At 70.9% G+C, this 18,568-nt stretch overlaps 1 protein-coding gene across 1 annotated transcript in view; it reads left to right on the forward strand.

Moving 5' to 3' along the window:
• Window positions 1-3,243: 3,243 nt before the first annotated feature.
• Window positions 3,244-18,568, forward strand: part of MYO18A (myosin XVIIIA) — a 46,560-nt gene continuing 31,235 nt past the window's right edge. Inside the window, exons 1-7 of the mRNA XM_019510967.1 lie at window positions 3,244-4,371; window positions 13,871-14,533; window positions 15,246-15,881; window positions 16,651-16,773; window positions 17,533-17,595; window positions 18,252-18,342; window positions 18,507-18,568. The exon at window positions 18,507-18,568 is cut by the window's right edge and continues 4 nt beyond it. Coding sequence (XP_019366512.1) covers window positions 3,250-4,371; window positions 13,871-14,533; window positions 15,246-15,881; window positions 16,651-16,773; window positions 17,533-17,595; window positions 18,252-18,342; window positions 18,507-18,568 — 2,760 coding nt within the window. The 5' untranslated portion in view covers window positions 3,244-3,249. The remainder of the gene's footprint in view (window positions 4,372-13,870; window positions 14,534-15,245; window positions 15,882-16,650; window positions 16,774-17,532; window positions 17,596-18,251; window positions 18,343-18,506) is intronic.

The raw sequence follows: 18,568 nt of genomic DNA on the forward strand, positions 1-18,568 counted from the left end.
GAGAGCGGGGCCTGCTGCCCGTCCTGTCCCGCCTCGGAGCCGGCGAGCGCGGCGTGAGGGCCGGGCGAGGCAGGGCGGCGCTGGGCTTCCGCCAAGGACAGGCTCTCCAGGGCCCGGCCGCGGCAAGAGCGGTGGGGCAAGGGCTCCTGGAGGTAGGCTCTTCTTCGCAGCCGTGACCTGGTTTCGCCGGGGCTCCAGGTGGCCCTGGGCGTAGGCGCTTCTGGCCACTTGCTTAGCCCGTGGCCTGGTGACAGCTCTCCGGCACCCCGGTGCTGTGCCCTTCTGCCTGGCGCGGCAGCTGGATGCGGTGTGGCATCCTAGAGGCCTGTGGCCTGGCGCGCGCCGTGGTCCTGGCCGGCTGTCCCCCCTCATGCGGCCCTGCGTGGGGTGGGCACGGTCCGCCCCGTGCTGTGCAGCGTCTGTCCGCGCACCCGCCTGGCAGCCTGGGCTCCACCTGCACCTGCCGCTCGCTGCCCCGGCGTAGAGAACGGCTGGCTCTGGGGTGGGAGCACGTGACCCGTGCTGTTAATTGGCGTGTCTGGCTGATTAGCCATGCAGATGGCAGCGCTTGCTCTCCCCTGCTGCCGGGGACACAAAGGGATGCAGCGTGCACGGGAGAGGCCCGTCCTGCCAGCATCCCGGTCCGGCTGTGCCACCCGCGCGGGGCAAACCTGGCTCCCGGGGGGCCAGTGGGTCACTGACCGCTGTCCCTGGCTGGTGGGGGCAGGAGCTGGGCTGCCCCGGGTTGAGACCCCGCTGCCCTGCTGTTCCCTTGCAGCTCGTGCCCTGTCTGGGGTGAGGTGGGTGCCTCCTTGGCGAGGGCAGGGCCTGAACCCTTTGGGCCCGTGGAGGGGCAGTGCCTTGTCCCGGGCGCAGGCCCAGGTTCGTTGGAGTCGTGCCCGGGGGCATCGAGGCGCCTGGCGAGAGGGCAGAGAAGGGGCGGCAGCCTTGGGCAGCGGTCAGCAGGGCCCCGGGTGGGAGACGTGCGAGCAGGCGGTCGTGTGGGGTGGCTGAGCAGCTCGTTATCTGCCCGTCACCGGGCGCTGGCTGCTGCGAGGGCTGCACGGGCCTGGCACACTTGTTGCCTCCGCCTGTTTGGAGGCCTGCGGAGCACCAGGGGCCTGCCCTGCCCAAGTCCCACGGCCCTGACTGGGACTGGGGGGGACGCAGGGCGGCTGGCGGGGCACGAGCTGGGAGCCAGGACTTGCAGCACAGCCGGGGCTGGTGTGGATGTGCTGGGCCTTGCCGAGTGCTTCCTGCCTCGGGCTGGGCCCAGGGGAGTGTCCTGCGCTGAGCGCGGCCCCGGGGAGGAGCCGGCCGTGGGGGCGGCAGGGTGCACCTGGCCCTACCTGAGAGGCCAGCAGCAGTGCCGGCTGCAAAGCATGCTGGGAAAGGGCAGAGGTACACGTACGTGTGCAAGGGACCGCTGCTTCTGTCCCTGCCTCTCCGCGCAGGTAAGTGCCCATCCCGCCGCGGGACAGTCCTGGCCTGGGGCTGGGAGCGAAGGACGGTGGCGTGGGCGTGCCCCAGGAAGGGGCAGCGTGGCCCAGGCTGCTCCGGGCGCGGCGCGGCTCTGACTTGCTGCGGTGCCTGCTCACGGCAGCTCCTGCGGGGTCGCGGGTGCCCAGCAAGAGCCTCCACGGTGCCCTGATTGTTGGCCCAGGCTTGCCGCCGTTGGGCCCTGTCTCTTCCTGCCAGCAGCCAGGCCCGAGTGCCCTAGGTCCTGTCAGCGGGCGTGGAGCCGGCAGCTCCTCCCGCAGCGAAACCAGGTGCCAGGAGCTCCTGGCAGGGGAGCGGGTTTTTCTCCTGACTCAGGTTTCCACCTCCCCGCCCATGTGCTCCCTGCCCAGGAGGGAGTCTGCCGGGCCTGGGGGAGCAGGTAGGAGCCGGCAGATCCGACACCCATAGCGCTCTGTTCCCTCCGGGAGCCAGAGGGAAATAGGCCCGGTGCAGCGGAGGAGCAGGCGGCCAGGCGCCTGGGATCTGTGGGCTCTGCCCCTTCCCCCTCTGGGCCTCAGCCTGCCCATCTGCAGAATGGACGCAAGCGGTGCTGTCTGCATGAGCGGCACAAGCCACTGCCCTGGCCTGCATCTGGAGATGATCCCGTTGCTCCTGGCTCTCCTGCCCTTTCCGCTGGGCCGTCCCTGGCCTCTGCTTCCCAGGGCTCCTGCCCAGAGCGGGTGCGCGGCACGCAGCCTCTTAAAGGGCCCTGGGCCGAGAGCCAGCAGCACGGCTCCGGAGCACTTCCCTGCCTGTCCCGAGCATGGTGGGCTGGAGCGGCCTGGCTTCCTGTGAGTTGTGCGCTGCTGGGGTCCTGCCGGGGCCTCCATCCGGGCTGCGGCTTGTTTGTGGAAGCAGACCGGCCCGTGGAGCCGCCTCGGCCGCAGGGCGGGCCCGGGGAGCTGTCTGCTGGTGCAGCCCTACCGGTGCCCGTGCTCAGGGGTCTGCGTTGTGTCTTGGTGCCTCCACCTCACCCGCTTGCCTCGCACGTGTGCGGCTCTGGGGGCACCGGCACGTGCTATCCCTCGTGGGCCGGGCACAGCCAGCCTGGCCAGGAGCTGCGTAGTGAGGGCAGGTGGGGATGTGTCCCTGGCCAGCTCTTTTGCCCCTTGCTGGGATGGGCACAGGGCTGTGGCCGCCTGCCTCTCCCCCCCGCCTCCCTCCAGACCGGGGCGGCCACGGGATGAAAGAGCCACTGTTCTGGAGGTCACTCGGGGCGTCACGGGTTGTGCGCGGCTCCGGCTAATTTTAGCCGCCCTGCAGCATCGTGCTTGCCCAGGGTCCCGCCACTTGCTGTCCTAATGCCGGTGGTTGCCTGGCCGGGGTCCCGAGCTCCTCCCTGCTGCCCTGCGCCCACCCTCCCTTTTCCCAGGGGCAAGCGTGGGGGCACCGTGGGGGCCAGGCCAGGCCCTGACAGAGGCCTCTGTTCCCTGGAACAAGGAGCTTCTTGAGCAAGTGGGCGAGAGACCCTCAGTGCAGGGCGTCTGCGCAGCCGGGAGCGCAGGGATGTGCTGGGCAAGACCTGTGCTCCGACATAGCAGCGGGGCCGGGCAGCACTTCCAGGGGAGGCTGCATAATCCTGCTCCAGCGCCTGCTCGGGATGGCCCGGAGCGGGTCATCTGCTGGGATCCATCCTGGACGGGCCTTGCTTGTGGGTGGGTGCCCGAGCTGGTAGCTGCAGGCTCTGGGATGCTGGGAGAGCCTGGGGGTGTCCATCTGTCCATCCATCGCTAACCCGGGGTCTCCCGCATGTCTCTTGCAGAGCCCCAGTGGCACGGGAGCTGCCCTCCGCCGCCTGCCGCGTGGAGCCACGCGCTCCCTGGGTGCAGCCCAGCAGCCATGTTCAACCTGATGAAGAAGGACAAGGAGAGGGATGGGTCCCGCAAAGAGAAGAAGGACAAGAAGGAGAAGAAGGAGCGGATGTCGGCGGCTGAGCTGCGGAGCCTGGAAGAGATGAGCCTGCGCCGCGGCTTCTTCAACCTCAACCGGGGCTCCAAGCGGGAGTCGCGGGCGCGCCTGGAGATCTCCCACCCCATCCCCATCAAGGTGGCCAGCGGCTCCGACTTGCATCTCACCGACATCGAGGCCGACGGGCACGGCGGCAGCGTGGTGCTGGACTCGGGCCAGCTCAGCACGGCCAGCTCCAGCGACGACCTCAAGGTGGACGATGGCAACTTCAAGGGCTCGGTGCTGCAGCGGGCCGCCAAATTCGGCTCCTTGGCCAAGCAGAACTCGCAGATGATTGTCAAGCGCTTCTCCTTTTCCCAGCGGAGCCGCGACGAGAGCGCGTCAGAGACCTCCACGCCCTCCGAGCACTCGGCCGCCCCCTCCCCGCAGGTGGAGGCCCGGACGCTGGAGATGCAGCTGGCCAAGCAGGGCGCGCCCCCGGGCCACCCGCGGCCCGCTTCCTCTTCCTCCTCCTCCTCCTCCTCGGCCCCGCGCTCCCGGGTGCCCGAGCTCGTTGGCAAGCGGTTTGCGGCCGAGCTGCGGCTGCCCGCCGTGGTGCCCCCCCAACCCCCGGCGCCCCGGGAGCTGGAGCTGCAGCGGCGCAACACGGGTGACTTCGGCTTCTCGCTGCGCCGCACCACCCTGCTGGACCGGGCACCTGACGGGCAGGTGTACCGGCGCGTGGTGCACTTTGCCGAGCCGGGCGCCGGCACCAAGGACCTGGCGCTGGGGCTGGTGCCGGGCGACCGGCTGGTGGAGATCAACGGCCGCAACGTGGAGAGCAAGTCCCGGGACGAGATCGTGGAGATGATCCGGCAGTCGGGCGACACGGTGCGGCTGAAGGTGCAGCCCATCCTGGAGCTGAGCGAGCTGAGCCGCTGCTGGCTGCGGGGCAGCGCGGGGCCACGCAGAGCCGCCATTGACGTGAGTACCCGCCGTGCCCGTGCTCGGGGCCGGCCGCGCGCCCGCCCGACCCCCGTGAGCTCCGTCACCGGTGCTGGGGGCTGCGGGTGATGAGGGCACAGCTGCAACCAGAGGGAGGGTTCGCAGGGGCTGGTTTGGAAGCCGTGCCCAGGGCTGGCGCTGCGGGCAGCGTGGTCGGTCACTCCGGCAGCTGGCGAACTCAAATGTCTGCTTGGAGCCTTCTGGGTTTTTCCTGTAGAAAGTGGGATTTAGGGACCCAAAGCCAGGCCTTGGTTTGAGGCGTGGGGGAGACTTAATCTTTACCCTGGCGCAGCAGTGCCCGAGGCACATTCGGGAGACCCGGGGTGCGTATCCTCTGGGTGAAGGGTCCCCGGTGTGACCCGGCTTGCCCTGGACGGGTGGTGGGAGGCTCGCTGGAGTTTCCAGGAGCTGGTTCGTGGCCGTGAGCCGGAGCGCGTCTGCAGCTGCAGGCACCCGGGGCCTGACCTGCGGGGTCCCGGCGGGCCAACCGGCCTGGCTCAGGGTCCGCAGCCTCCAGCTGCAAAACCATCTGTGCAAATGTGTGTGTGCATGCATCTGCGTGGCCACGTGCAGTGCCTCCACCCCCACGCACGTCCCCCCGAGCCCATCCGTGGGGCATGTCTCTGTCTGATGTCATCCGGTCCAGCTGCGCAAGGGGCTGGACTCCCTGGTCCCGGAGCCGTCTGGGAGGTGAGCATGCCGGGCGCTCCCTTTGTGAGCCCAGCATGGGCTGCCAAGGCCAGGGAGCTGCCGTCCCTGCTGCTTATCTGCTGGCAAGGCCGAGGCAACCCCATGCGCTTCCCGCCCCGCCTCATACGTCCCAGCGCCTGTGCAGTCGTGCATTGGTGCCAGTGGAGCTGGTGCTGACGGGTGCAATGAGGTGGCACAAACAGGCCCCCTGCCATGCCGGCCCCCAGGGAGGGCAGGGCTAGGAGCTCCGAATTGGGGGCCAGGACGTGGCACCCCGGCCAAGATGCCCTGACGAGGGCAGGGCACCTGCGGGCACCGGCTCAGCCGGGCCGCGCACCCGCTCTCGGGGGCAGGTGGCTGTGCCAGGGCAGCGAGGGGCTCTGGGCCATGGGTGCTGGCCCACAGCCCTGGAGGGAAGCGTGCGGTGTCCGCGAGCAGCTGTCGGTGGAGAGCCCCGTCCCTCCCGCCGCGTGGGGCCCGGAGCAGCATGGGTGCTCTGCCTTGGCACCCGACTGGCTTGCACGCTGCCCCGGGGCCCGGGAGAGCCGGGGGTGCTGTGCCCGCCCTGGGGCTTGGCAGGGGCTGCCGGCCTGTGGCAGCTCCGCCTCGGCTCCCCCGGCCCCGCCAGGCTCCCTGGAATGTTTCTGTTCCTAATTTAAATTAAAACGATGCTTTTTCTGTGTCGAGCAGGAAATGATCTACATATTTTGGGCGCTTGCTTTGGAAACCCCTCCTCAGCGCGGAGCGGCGGGGGGGGCTTGTCGCTGTGTGCACGGGGCCAAGTGCTGCAGGCCCCGCGGCTCCTGCAGTGAAGACCCTGCTCTCACCCGCTCATCCCGGGCTGGCACCAGCCGGTGGGCAGGGGGCACGCGAGGGGAGTGCTGCTGTGGTGCCTGTGGGCAGGTGTCCACCCCGTGTGGTGCGTGGGTCGCTGCATGGTGGGGTGGGATGCGCATGCTCTGGCTCATCCAGTGGTGGCAGGGAAGGAGCCGCTTGGGAGCCCCCGGGAATCCTCCCCGAGGTGCCCGTGCTCTGGGCAGCATCACCATGCCAGGCCGGTCCCAGCGTGGCCCCCGTGCCAGGTGTTGGGGGGTCAGTCCTGCATCAAACCAGCTGGGCCCGTGGCATTGAGGCAGGACGCGTGGCTTTGACCGCTTGCAGACAGCCCGCTCCCTGCCGCCTGGCCCCGAGCTGCCTCAGGATGCGGCAGGGGGGCGCCTGGATGGGTCACCCCCATCCCCACCTCATCTCCGGCTTCGGGGCGGGTGGACAGGTCTGCCTGGTGTGGCAGCGTCTCCGGCGCGGAGGCCGCCACGGTTGGAGCCGCTCGGGGCCGTGGCCGCGGGACCTTGTCGTGGCGGCGACGCCGAGGCCCTGGCCCAGCCGGGCTGGCTCTGCTCCAGGCCTGCGAGGGTTTGTTTACCAGGGAAATTCCTCTGGCCGGACCCAGGCGTGCGCAGGCCTGCTCCGGCCGGCTGAGGCACGCCAGAAACGCGCTGCGCTGCTCCAGACCACAGCTATGCCGCGCTTGGGCCAGCAAGACCCCGCGCGCCCTTTGGCCCACCCTGGCCCTGTTTGCCCAGGGGAGGTGTCAGGGTGCCCGGGGGGGGCAGAGCTCAGGGCTTGGCACGGGGGTGCTTGCCGGGCGCTAAGGTCCCGGAGCGGGGCCGGGAGCGGCAGGCCTGGGGGGAGCCGGCGCGTGCGTCGGGCCGGGGAAGGTGCAGCCGCGGCCTCTCGCTGGGGCTGGGGGAGGAATGAGAGGAATCTGCTGGTGGAGCAGAAATGCTCGCTGCGAGGCGAGAGCAGGGTCCGGCCGGCCGGCGAGCGCCGCATTCCTGAGCCCCGGGCCGGGGAGCGCGGACCCCCGGCCGGCTGGGGCAAGCCCCGGGGGCACGGAAAGGGCCAGGCGCTGCCCTTTCTGGGTGCGCTGGCGCCAGGGCCCAGCAGCTTCCGGCAGCCCCAGGGCTGCTCTGCCTGCCTGGGCATCGCTCGCCTCCCCCAGCTGCTCTGCGGCGCCGGGGGCAAGGAGAGCGGCTGCACCAGGCGTGAAGGTCAGGGAGCAATCGTGCCAGCGCCTGCCTCCTGGGCTCTGGCACTGGCTGCGGCTGCGGGGCTGAGCGGCCGGCCAGTGGCAGGGGGTGGTGGGACCCTCTCTGCCTGTGCTGGCACCAGGCGGCTGGGTTCGCTGGACCCCACTGGGTCGCTGTGCCCTGCTCTGGGTTTCGCCGCCCACGGTGCTCCCTGCCCTGCGGCCCGGGGTGCGTCCGGCTCTGCAGACTCATGCCGGTATCGGTGGGGCGGGCTGCACCGGCATCCTCGCCCGCGCCTGCCCTCCTCCCGGCGCCCCGGGCTGCAGCCGGGCTGGATTCCTGCGCCGTGCATCACACCCCGTGTGTGGCGTGGCAAAGCCGGTGCCCTGCCCCTGGGTGTGCCGCGTGGCTCCGGCAGGGCTGCTCCTCCGTGGGGCTGGCACCCAGCCCTCCCACGTCTGGGCTGGGAGCAGGGGCCAGCGAGGACCCAGCGCGCGGGGGTCTCGGCTTGGCTCCATGCTTTGCCCGGCGGTGCCAGTTTGCAAAGGGTGCGTGCCCGGGGCATGGAGCAGGCTGGGCTCGAGCGCCCGGGCGGTCACGGGGCCTGGCTCCAGAGCTCAGCCCGGCTTCCTGCCGTGCTCCTGGCTATTGTGTGCCTGGCCCTGGCAGCCTGCGCGCTGCTGCAGACCTTTGCCCCCCTCCCCTGTTTCCAGGAAGCGGGGAGGGCTGGAGCGCGGGCCGTGCTAACGAGCTCCGCCGGCTCCGTCCCCAGGGCCGCGTAGGAATCCGTCTGTGCTGTCTCGTGTCCCGGCGGCGCGGCCAGAGGCCCCTGCCTTGGCTGGGATCCCCAGGGCATGGGCATGGGGACGTGCCCTGTGGGGCTGCTTTGGGGGAAACTGAGGCAGCAGGGGCTGGGGGCCGCCTGCGAGCGAGGAGGCTGCCGGTGCTGCTGGCGCGTGCCCGCGCGGGGTGACGGGATGCGGCTGTTCCCGTAAGCGCTGGAGGGAGCATCCGGGCTGCGCTCTGGCCCTGGGCCAGCTGCACAAGAGCCTCTTCCCATCAGGTCCGACCGGAGCCGTCACTGGGAGCATGGAGCTGGCGCCAGCCCAGCCGCGGCTTCGGCTCCGAGGAAACCCCCGATCTGTGCCCACGGCCTCGGCTCCGCCTGGCCGCCCGGGGGTGTTGGGTTTGGGTGTGCATCGGTGGGGGGGTGACGGGGGAGCCGGGTCTTGCAGGGTGATGGGGGAGCCGGCCCCTTGTTTCCATGCAGGGGCTGCCAGGCCTTTCCAGCCCGGTCTGTGCCATAGTCGGCTGCTGGGGGCCACGGGGCTGGTGGCATCAGTGCTGCGAGGTGGGGGCGTTTGTGGGCTCTTCCTGGGGTGCAGGCTGGTCTGGGGGGGGAAGCCGGGACACCCCCCACGTGTCCCCCCAGCCCGCGCCATGAGTGTGTGCCACTGCACATCCTGCTTCCCCGTTTAATTCATTTTGGTTCCCCTCGTTGCCAAGGGAATGGTCATATGTTTGTGCCGGAGGTGTGCAAAAGGGGATCAGGGAGCGCGGGCAGCACTGGGGCCCTGCTGTGGGGGGTGGGGGTGCCCCCATGTCCCTGGGGGCCTGGCCTGATCCTTCCTCCCCCTCTTGGATGGGGTCTGTGCAACCTGGGGCCAGGCTGGCGAGCAGGGGCCTGGCAGGGGTGGCTCAGGGCAGGCATCGCAGTGCAGCAGGGCGGGCAGCGGGTGCCCCAGGACCTGGCGTCCTGTCTCGTGCGGGGGCCTGGCCCTGCATGCTCGACACTTGCTCCTCTGTGCCCTGGGGCAGGGGTCTGGGCAAGTCGGGGGTACGGGCTGGGCCCCGGGGGGGAGCGAGGAGCCCGTAGGCCCGGCTGGGCGGTGTCCCCCCCACTGTGCCGCACACCCCGTGCAGCTCCTTGCACGGGGCTCCCGGTGCTGCCATCTGCTGGGTGCCGGGGGTGCGGCAGGTCATAGCCGTGTCCCGAGTACCGGCCCTGCCCGCTGGGCTTGGGCCGCCCGCTCGCTTGCAGGGCACCCGTCGCTGTGCTGTGCGGGACGCCCACAGTGCCGCCTGGCCCAGCCAGGGTTTGGGGTCCACCTGGGTTGCCCCGTTTCTCTGCTCACCACCAGCACAGACGAAGCCTATCCGCCTCCGCATCCTGGGCGGCTCCAGGGAGGACCCCCTATACACGCGTGGTGCATGGAGCGTGTGGCCCAGCTGCTCTTGCCGCAGGGTTTGGCACGGTGCAGCCTGGCGCTTTGGCTCCAGGGCTCGGTCTGGCTGGCTCAAGGCGCGGGGCCAGCTGCAGCCCTGGGGAGCTGCCTGGCACGGCCGGCCCACTGCCTTGGGCATCTCGGGGGGCAGAGGGGCCTGGCTCAGTGCACGGGAGGGGACGTGGCAGAGCAGGTGACGGTCCTTCCGGCCACCTCTGGAAAGGGGAAGTCCGGCTCGGACCCAGACGGCTGCTCCTTCCTGTGCCCGGCGGGGCAGGAGGGGGGACCCTGCCTGCTCCCGGCCGCAGTCGCGCCACACGCGGGGGCAGGAGGTGCGAGCTGGCGGGACCCCATGCACCAGCCCCCGTGGCAGCCTGGTGCCCAGTGCAGGCTCCTTCCCTCCACCCCAGGGCAGGCACGGAGCCGGTGGCACCGTGCTGGGCTGCGTGACCCTGCCCCTGAGCCATGCGGCCCCCCCCCGCGCGGCAGGCCTTGCTCGGCTCGGGGAGGCTTCCTGCCCAGAGGCACGGCTGAGCCTGGCTTGCAGACACCCACATCACTTCCTCTCCCGGCAGCGACGGGCCCTCTCCAGCGGTGCGGCGCGGCTCAGGCTCTTTCCATGCAGGCGCTGGGACGCTGGGCAGAGGCGAGTGGAGGGGGCGAGGGAGGGGGCGGCGGGACTCGGCCTCGCATTCCTGGGCTATTTTTAGGGCGGCCGTATCAGCCCAGCTGTCCCGGGGCCTCCGGCGGCGTGCGGGGAAGTGACACGGGCTCGCCGATCGCATTTCGCTCGCTCGCCCTGCAGCGGAAGCCGCCTGCTCTGCGCCCTTCGCTCGCCGGACCCTCCGGTAAGGGGGGGACCCCCCTGCGGGGCTCCCCCGAGTGCCGGTGGGAGCTACCCATGCCCAAGCGGGGAGCTGGCTGGGCCGTGGGGCTGGGGCGGGCAGGCCACCGTTGCGTGCCTGGGATATTTATAGCCGCCCCTCGGGCTGGCACGGATGTGGCTGCCCATGACTCCACTGTGCAGCTGGCCCGGGCTTGGCGGGGGTGTTGGAAACATGGGGGTTGGTCCCCCGGGCTGGCTGCGAGGGGCTTGGGGGGGCCTCGTCTGAGCCGCTGGTGCATGGGCTGGGCACTGGCTCTGCCCAACACCGGGCGCTAGCACGAGGAGCCCCTCACCCCTCCGGGGCTTCGCTGGCCACGTGCCTCGGTGGCTTGTGACAGGCCGGGAGCCCCGTGGGCTGCGCTGGGTGTGCCGGGGGCACCGGCTGGCAGCTCGGTGCAGCTGCAGCAGCCGCCGGGCAAGCGAGCTGCCCTCTCTCCGGGCCCCGGGGCAGCGCCCGCCTGCTGCTCCGCGCCCCTCGCTCCCATCCTGCCCGGGCGCGCAGCAGCCAGCAGCACCTGACGCCCCGTCAGCGGCTCAGAATAACCCATGAGCGCAGGGGAGGCTTGCCTGGTGACTCGCCCCCGCCCGCGACCCCCGGGCCCTGCCCTGCGTGCTCCGGGCCGAGCCCTTTCGCCCCGACTCCGACGCGGGCCGGCGCTGTCCGCACGGGCTGAGTTGGCGGGGCCTCACCCTCGCCCAGCGCCTCTGGGAAGGGGCTGCGGGGGCCGCTGGTGGCACCATTGTGGGGGCAGCGGGGGCTTCAAGGCCCGTCCTGTCCCTGCGGCTTCCGGCGCCCGAGGACAGAGGCTGATTGTGTGGTGAGCTCGGGGGAGGCAGGGCCGAGCCGGCCCGTGCAAGGCTATCGCAGCTCCGCGCAGGGTCCTCTGCCCCGTCCTGGGCTCCAGGCCTGAGGAGGAGGAGGTCGGTCCCCTGCGCTCAGAGCCCCGAAGCACCTGGTCCCCAGCGCGGGCGCGTGGCTGCGCCTCTCCGCCACCGCAGCGCTTCACCTTTGCCCTCTCTCCTCGCAGCCAGGGCAGCCGTCCTGCTCCAGCTCCATGCGCGGGCGCCATGGCCTTCTCCTCGCGGTTTGCATTCTGGGAACAGAAGGGAAGTGTTGCTCGCGGGGGCACGTGCATGGTGGGCGGCATGCTGGCGGGGGCTGTCCGGCTTCGGGGCTTCCCTTGTCACTGTGGGCTTGGGCGTACGCAGCCCCGCTCTTGGGCCACGGGTGCTTGCGCGGGTCCCCGTCCTGGGCTCTGACCTCATCGCAGGCTGTGACCTCGTCCTTGTTTTTGGGTGAGAACTGAGTCACATGGGGTCTAAATTGGGGCTCTGAGAGCAGGGCAGGCGGGGGCTGTGTCAGGGCATTGGAGACGCCTCCTTAAGACGCTGCCGTGTCCTGCGAGAGCGGCTGTCGTCTCCCGGCCGGAGAGCGGCGTAGGGCCGCGTGCCCGAGTGGTGGGGTCCGGGCACAGCAAAATGACCAAGCACCCGGTAAGCAGCTGGGAGCCTGGGATAGCCCCAAACCCGGGACGGGTTGGTGTGTGCGTGTGTGCATGCGTGTACACGCGTGTGTGTGGCCGCGGGCCGTGCCACTAGTGCATGGTTTGAGTGTGTCTGTTACTAACTTTGCTTGTCACTGTCCCCTCCCTGGAGCTCTTCTGACGCCGCTTTAATTGCGCTGGGGCCGGGGGACGCCGTGCCACCCCCAGACCCGGTGCCGGGGAGCAGAGCCGGGCCGCATCCAGAGCGGGCCGTTCCCATGGGTGCTGGGTCGTGCGCTGGCTCTGGCGCCCCGAGGGAGGGCCGGCTGGCAGCTGGAGTGACGCGGGAGCCGGGGGAAGATGCCTGATAGGGGCAAAGGCAGGGCCCTGCGCTCACTTTCCTTTCTCGCTGCTGTGACTCGGCTCGGCTCAGCTGTCAGAGCCTGCCGGAGACACGGCCGAAAGCCAGACCCCTCCTGGGGCGAGAGCGCCGGCTTGGGTTACTCGAGCCCTGCCTGCCCTGGGCTGTGTCCCGCGGGGCTGGGTCCTGTCTCCGCTTTCCCCCGGCCCGGTGCTGGGGCTCTGCTCTTGCAATCCTGGCAGATGCATTTGGCCTCCTCTTGAACGGCTGCAAGCAGCAGGCCCGGGGCAGCGAAGCCCTGGGCCCACGACCCCCCCACAGACAGGTGCAGGCTTCCCCTGGGACCAGCCCCTGCCAGTCACGGTGCCCAAGGGGGGCTGGTCCTCCCTTGCCCCGAAGCCTGGGCACCCACAGTCCCCGCATCCGTGCTCCCCCCCACCAGGGCTGCCCATGGGGGACCGGGCCGGCGTAGCAGCAGCCTCGGCCCCCGCGCTGCACCCTGCGTCACCCCGGCCCTGCACGTGCGTGCGCACGCCTGTCGAACCCGCGATTGAAACGCGCCCCTTCTCTATCTGACCCTTCAGGTTAAGGACGAGGACAAAACTTTGTCCGTGAGAAAGCCCGGGAGAGAGGAAGGGGCTGTAAGTGTGGGATCATGGGGTGGGTTGGAGGGGGGCTGTGCCGGCGAGGACCCCAGGCCTGGACAACCCTGTGTGAGACGCCCGTGGCGGGGACTGAATTGCTGGCCCTCTGCCCCCTGGGTGGGAGCTGCTCCCCAGAGGTGGCTGCATTTTGGAGGCTGACTGGGGGCCGTCCGGGCGAGGGGAGCACGAGCCGCTCGTGAAGCGCGGTCTGGCTGCCGCGGGTCTCCGTGACGGGCAGCCCGGGCTGGGCTGGTTGGTGCCAAAACTGCTCCCCTCACCCCCACCCCCACGAGCCAGCGCGGTGCTGGCCTGGCACGGCGCAGGCTGCAGCCGCAGAGCTGGGTGGGCGCAGCGGACCCGCTCCTCGCGGCCGGAAGGTACCCGAGGGGGTCCGGTGGGCTGGGGGATGGAGGAAGTGGTGAGCCCTGCGGCATCCCCCCTCCCGCACGGCGCAGGCTGGCAGGCGAAGGGTGCGCTCCCAGCAGCTCACTGCAGCGTTTCCCGGGCCAATTGCTGCACTGCAGTCCAGCCGGAGGCTGCGTGCGCCTGGGAGCATCTCCTCCAGCAGCTGGAGCATGGGGGGCTGCAGTCCTGGTCCTCGCCTGGGCTGTGGTGCCCCCCGCCAGGCAAGGTTAACCCCTCACAGCCCACCCTTCCTGCTCCAGTCCTTTGAGCCAGTTCCCGGGCGCTGGGCGGGCTGCAGCGGGGCTCCGTGCCCCGAGGAGACGAGCTCAGCTTTGCCCTCGCGCTCTGGGGGGAAAGGGGCTGGGGTGCACGGCCCCGGGAGGCCTGGCTCTGTGCCCCCCTCCCCTCCTCTGCGTTGCCGGCTGCGGGGCCTGCTCTGCTGCGCGCTGGCACGAGGCTTCCTGGGTGCACCCTTGTGCTACGGGCCCAGCCGGATGGGGCTCTGCGGGCAGTGTCTGTGTGTGCAACGCGCCTCTTCTCACAGGGGCTTGTCCTGCAGGCTGGTCTGGGCAGCACTGGGCACCGCGGGGTCCCCGGTGCAGCCTCCGAATCAGCTTGTCCTGGTCTGGGGGTGCCCTGAGCACCTGCACCGGTGTGTGGGCAGGGGCACGAGAGTCCCGCGATGGGCTGGGACGTGCGCGCTGCGGAGGATGCAGCCTCCGGTAATGCGAGCGCGTGTGTTTGCAACCGTAGCCAGAAAACCCGAGCGCGGAGAAGGAGGTGGCAGCCCCCCAGAGCCCGGAGCCACCGGCGAGCCCGGAGCCCCTGCTGAACGGCGATAGCCGGGCACCCCCTGCCCGGGCCGTGAACGGGCTGGAGGGCACGGGGGTGGGCACGCCGGCTCAGCCTGAGCCCGAGGCCGAGGACGGCTCGGGGCTGTCCCGGAAGAAAGTGGTGCGGGTGGTCCGCAAGGTGGTCCGCAAAGTGCTGCCTGGGGAAGAGCCCGGGAGGCCCAAGGAGCCGGCGCGAGATGCCAAGTCTCGGGAGCCGGTTTCGCCTGCCGGCAAGGAGAAAGCAGCACCGCGGGTGGCATCCCCGCCCCCGGCACCCTCCCCGAAGCCGGAGCCCAAGGACGAGCTCTCCATGGGCCTCAGGAGCCTCATGTCGAGGGCCAAAACCAAGGACCACCGGTCTCAGCCCCAGCTGGGAGGGAGGAAGGGCGAGGAGAAGCCCCCGGAGCCTGCGCCAGCCCCGGGGGGCAAAGACCCCGAGAAGCCCGGCCCCCAGGCGCCTGTGGAGGAAGAGAAGCGACCGGGGGCCAAGACGAAGCTGGAGCCAAAGGGGCCGCCGGCCGGGGCCAGAGCGGAGCCCCCAAAACCTGCAGCTCGGAGGCTGGGCGCCCTCGACAAAGCCCAGGTACCCGCGAGCCGCCTGCTCTTCGCGGCACTGGTGTGGGGCCTTGGCCCGTGGCTAACCCTGCCTGGAGTTCGGCGCGTGCGCCCGGACACCGGCTGTGTGTGTGTGCGCGTGTGCACTGGGGTCTGGGCACACATGGGTCTTGGGGGGGCAGCGCATGGCTTTCCTAACCATGGCACCCGTCCCGCTCGGTTTGGTTTGGTTTGGTGCGAGCTGGGGGCACGAGGCACGCTGGAGTGGTGCCCGGGACACACCGCTGGCCTCGCCCCGAGCTCCGGGACTGTCTGGGGAGCAGCTTGGGAGCCACGTGAGCTGCAGGGCTAGCGGCCATGGGGCCCAGTCCCTCTATCGGCCTCCAGCCTTCCTTTCCCAGGCTGCGCAGCGCTGGCAGGTGGGTCCAGCAGTGCCCTAGGCTGTGGCAGGTGCCCGCTCTGTGCACAGGGGTCTGTGTGTTGTGCATGCCAGCACGTGTCCTGTACACCCTCCCAACCCTTTGTGGCCAACCCCGTGTGTCTGAAGGGCTTGGCGGCGTGGCCTGTGTGCGGGGGGGCACCCGGGGCCTCGTTGGCTGCCTCCTTGCTGAGCCTGGCAAGGAGACGGGCCTGAGTCTCTGCCTCTGTGTCTGACCCGGTGCCGCGGAGCAGTCCCAGCCAGCGCAGGAGCTGCCCAGAGCCGCGGGCAGCTGCCCCCAGGTGTACGGTGGGGGTCCCAGGTGGCGTCCCCTGGACCCGGCCTAGCCGGGCAGTTATGCCAGCTGGGGTCGGGCCCGGGGGCTGTGACTTCTGCGGCTGTCGGACTGTGCCGGCTCCGCTCGGAAGGGGCCGTATCAGCGCCGTGGGCAGGGAGGGATGTTGGCAAAGGGGGCCGCGGCTTCTCCAGCAAGCGTTGGTTGCCCGTGTGCCCAGAGCCGTGTCCGCAGCCAAATATCCCGGATATTTGGCAGGGTCTGTGCCCGCATCGCGGGGGGTGCTTGTGCATGCGTGCCCCGGGGCCTGTCCTGCACGGCACGTGTCCCACTCCCAACCCGGCGCGGGGCTGGAGCCCTGCTGCCGGCTTGCAGCACCCCCGCTCCTCCCCGGGGGGTCCCGGGCCGTGTCCCCTGCCGTCAGCAGCTCCGACGGGAAGCAGGGGCTCTGCCGAGTCCCAGCCCGGGGTACTTGCTGGCTCGCTGCCCCCTGGCAGCTCCTGTGCTGAGCGGGTCCAAGAGGCGCGGTGCCCTGGCCCCCTCTCCATGCCGCAGCCGGCACCGGGGCAACATTCATGCCGCTTTGCCCCCCAGGCTGCTGCCGTGCCCCCGAGCCCGCCGGAGGAGGCGCACCGGAGGCTGGAGAGGATCTTCACAGCTTCTGTAATTGGCTCAGTTCCTTGCACGCTGCTCCTCCCCCCTCGCACGCGTGTGTGCTCCGCTGGCCCCTGTGACGGCCCCAATGGCGCGTGCGTGTGCGAGGCTCTCCCGCCTGCCTGTGCCTTCTCCCTGCGGCCCCGGGGGTAGGGTCTGTCCTTGCCCCCATCGCGGCCTGGACCTGCTGCTGCTGCACTGTGCCTGCCTGCGCGGAGGCTGCTTTGCCCGCAGAGCCCATCCCTGTGGGCGCTGGGCACCCCACGCTGTGGCGCTGCTGGCCCAGTCCCACTCGGGCACTGCAGGTGCCTGGCACCGCAGCTCCCTGCCGCTTGCGCTCGCGGGACGGGGCGACTCGCCTAGGAGCAAGGCGGGGGCGGGAGAGCTGCAGGTTGCCAGGGGCCGGCTCCCTGCACCTGTCCCTGGCGGTCAGCGGAAAGGCAGGATCGTGGCCGGGGTCTGCGGCCCGCCGTGTCCTGCGCATCACGGCCCCGGTGCCGTGGGTAGCCTGCCACCCCCCTGCTCCGAGCGGGGCGCTGGGCCGGCTCCGGGGATCCCGCAGGGGCCTGTGAGGTGCCCCTGTCCACAGGGCGGGGGTGTGCCGGTACCTAAAGCCTCTGGGCCTGCTGGCGGGAGCCGCACTCGTGCCCCGGGGAGGGGCAGGGCTGCCCCGGCCTTCCTGCGAGCCGGCGCTTGGGCTCCGCGACACGCGCCCGCAGCCTCCGCGCCATCTCACCCTCTCTTCTCGTTTCTCTCCTCCTTGCCTTGCTGCCGTTAGCTGGACCCCGCGCCCTCGGCCTCGGCACCGAGCCAGGTACTGTACCCCCGGCCGCCGGGGGACCTGCCGCCGGCTCCCGTCGGCCTCTGGGCTGGTGTCTGTGCACGCGCCTCGTGCTGGAGTGTAAGGCTTCCCCCGCCGCCCTCGCCATCCGCTACGTCCATGGCGCTTGCGCTCGCCCCCACAGCCGCCCCGGGTCGTGCCCCGTGGCAGGGGAGGGCGCAGGGCCGCTGGCTCGCTGCCCTCTGTGGCTGACCTGGCCCCAGGCGGGGGCCGCCGCAGCTGCTTCATGCCCCCTGGACCCCAGGTGCCTCGTCCTGGAGCCAGAGCTGGAGGAGAAGGAGCCTCGTGGAGCTGGGGGGCCCCGGGTTTTGCAGGGGCTCTGCCCAGAGCGTGCGGGCAGCGGGGCCCAGCTCTCCCACCGGGCTGGGGCCCTGGTCAGGGTGAATCCAGCACGCGCCAGCAGCGTTCGGGGCAGATTGCGCTCACCCCCATCCCTCCAGCCTGGGGGCCGGCCGGTCGTCCAGCGCGGCGGCCTGGCACGTCCGTGGGCGGCACTGCCCGGGTTGTCCCCTCTGAGTGCCGGGGCCCGAAGCCCCTACGCCTCCTGGCTGCCCGCCCTGAGGTGCCCTCCCATCGTGCAGCCGGCGCGCCAGGACGTCTGAGCGCATGCATGCGGCTCGGACGTCCCTGCAGGGTCAGGGGCTGCCCGGGCGGGGGCACCGCGGGCGGAGAGCAGCAGCAGAGCTGGGCGTCCGCCACGCCACATCCCACGCGCTTCATCTGCTTCTCCTGGCGGCTTTGCCTGCTGTCTGCGCCCACCGCGCGGGAGGGCACTAACCCTTTGCACCTTGTTTCCCTTCTCCTGGGCGGCCTCCGTAGGGCCAGGTGGACGATGCCCCAGCAGCCGTGGTTGGGCCGGCCTCCGCCGCCTCTCTGCCTCAGGTTTGGCCTCGTTAGCGCTGCCCGTGGGCGTTGAGGCAGGGCGTGCACGTGTGTGTGTGTGTGTGTGTGTGTGTATACACGTGCACATGTAGGCGTGTGCAGCCTTGTGTTTGAGCGGCCCTCTCGCCCTCCCCAGAGTGGTCCAGCTTGCACACGCGTGTGGGTTTTATTGCATGAGGTGTGGCATGTCGTCCCTGCCATGCTCTGCTCCTCTCCTCATGGTGTGTGTGTGGGTGTATTGCGGGGGGTTGCGGGCACGCGGTTGTCGCCACATCCCTGGTTGTGCTTTCTTGCCCCCTCTTCAGTGCACAGTCTGGTCTGGGAAGGGTTCGACCATCCCCAGGTGCGAGTGGGGCTGACTTGGGCACGCTGGTGCCCGCTCCATGTGCTGGCCTGGTGCAGATGCCCTGTGCGCAGGGGTCTCCTGCCTCCTGCCCTGGAGGGCATCTCAGCTGTGCCCCGTGGCCATGCTGTGTCCAGGCCCGTGGGTGGGGGCAGTCGGACGTGGCAGCAGGGCCAGGACTAGGGGGCAGGCACGAGGGACGGGGTCCCAGGGTGCAGGGCATCTCCCTTCACCGGAGCACAGGCTTCCTCCTCCAGCCCCGGGCACTGCTCGCTCTCCGGGGTGTGGGGGCTGACCCATGTCTTCCCACCAGCAGGCCAAGACGGAGGAGCAGATCGCGGCCGAGGAGGCCTGGTACGAGACGGACAAGGTGTGGCTGGTCCACAAGGATGGCTTCTCTCTGGGTGAGCGCGGGGCGCGCGGCATGGCGCGGCGGGGAGGGAAGGGGCGTCCTGCATGCGTGGTCCCTGCCTGCTGAGCCGGCGGCCGCTAGGTGTCAGCACGTCCCCGCGTGCGGCCGGCCGGAGCGGGCTGGAGACAGCAGTGCCGTGTCCCCTCTGCCCCGCAGCCAGCCAGCTGCGAGCCGAGGACGCCAGCCTGCTGCCCGAGGGCAAGGTGAAGGTGCGGCTG

This window comes from Gavialis gangeticus, unplaced genomic scaffold (assembly GCF_001723915.1).
Source record: "Gavialis gangeticus isolate Ggan-Ray unplaced genomic scaffold, GavGan_comp1, whole genome shotgun sequence".
Lineage (NCBI taxonomy): Eukaryota > Metazoa > Chordata > Crocodylia > Gavialidae > Gavialis > Gavialis gangeticus.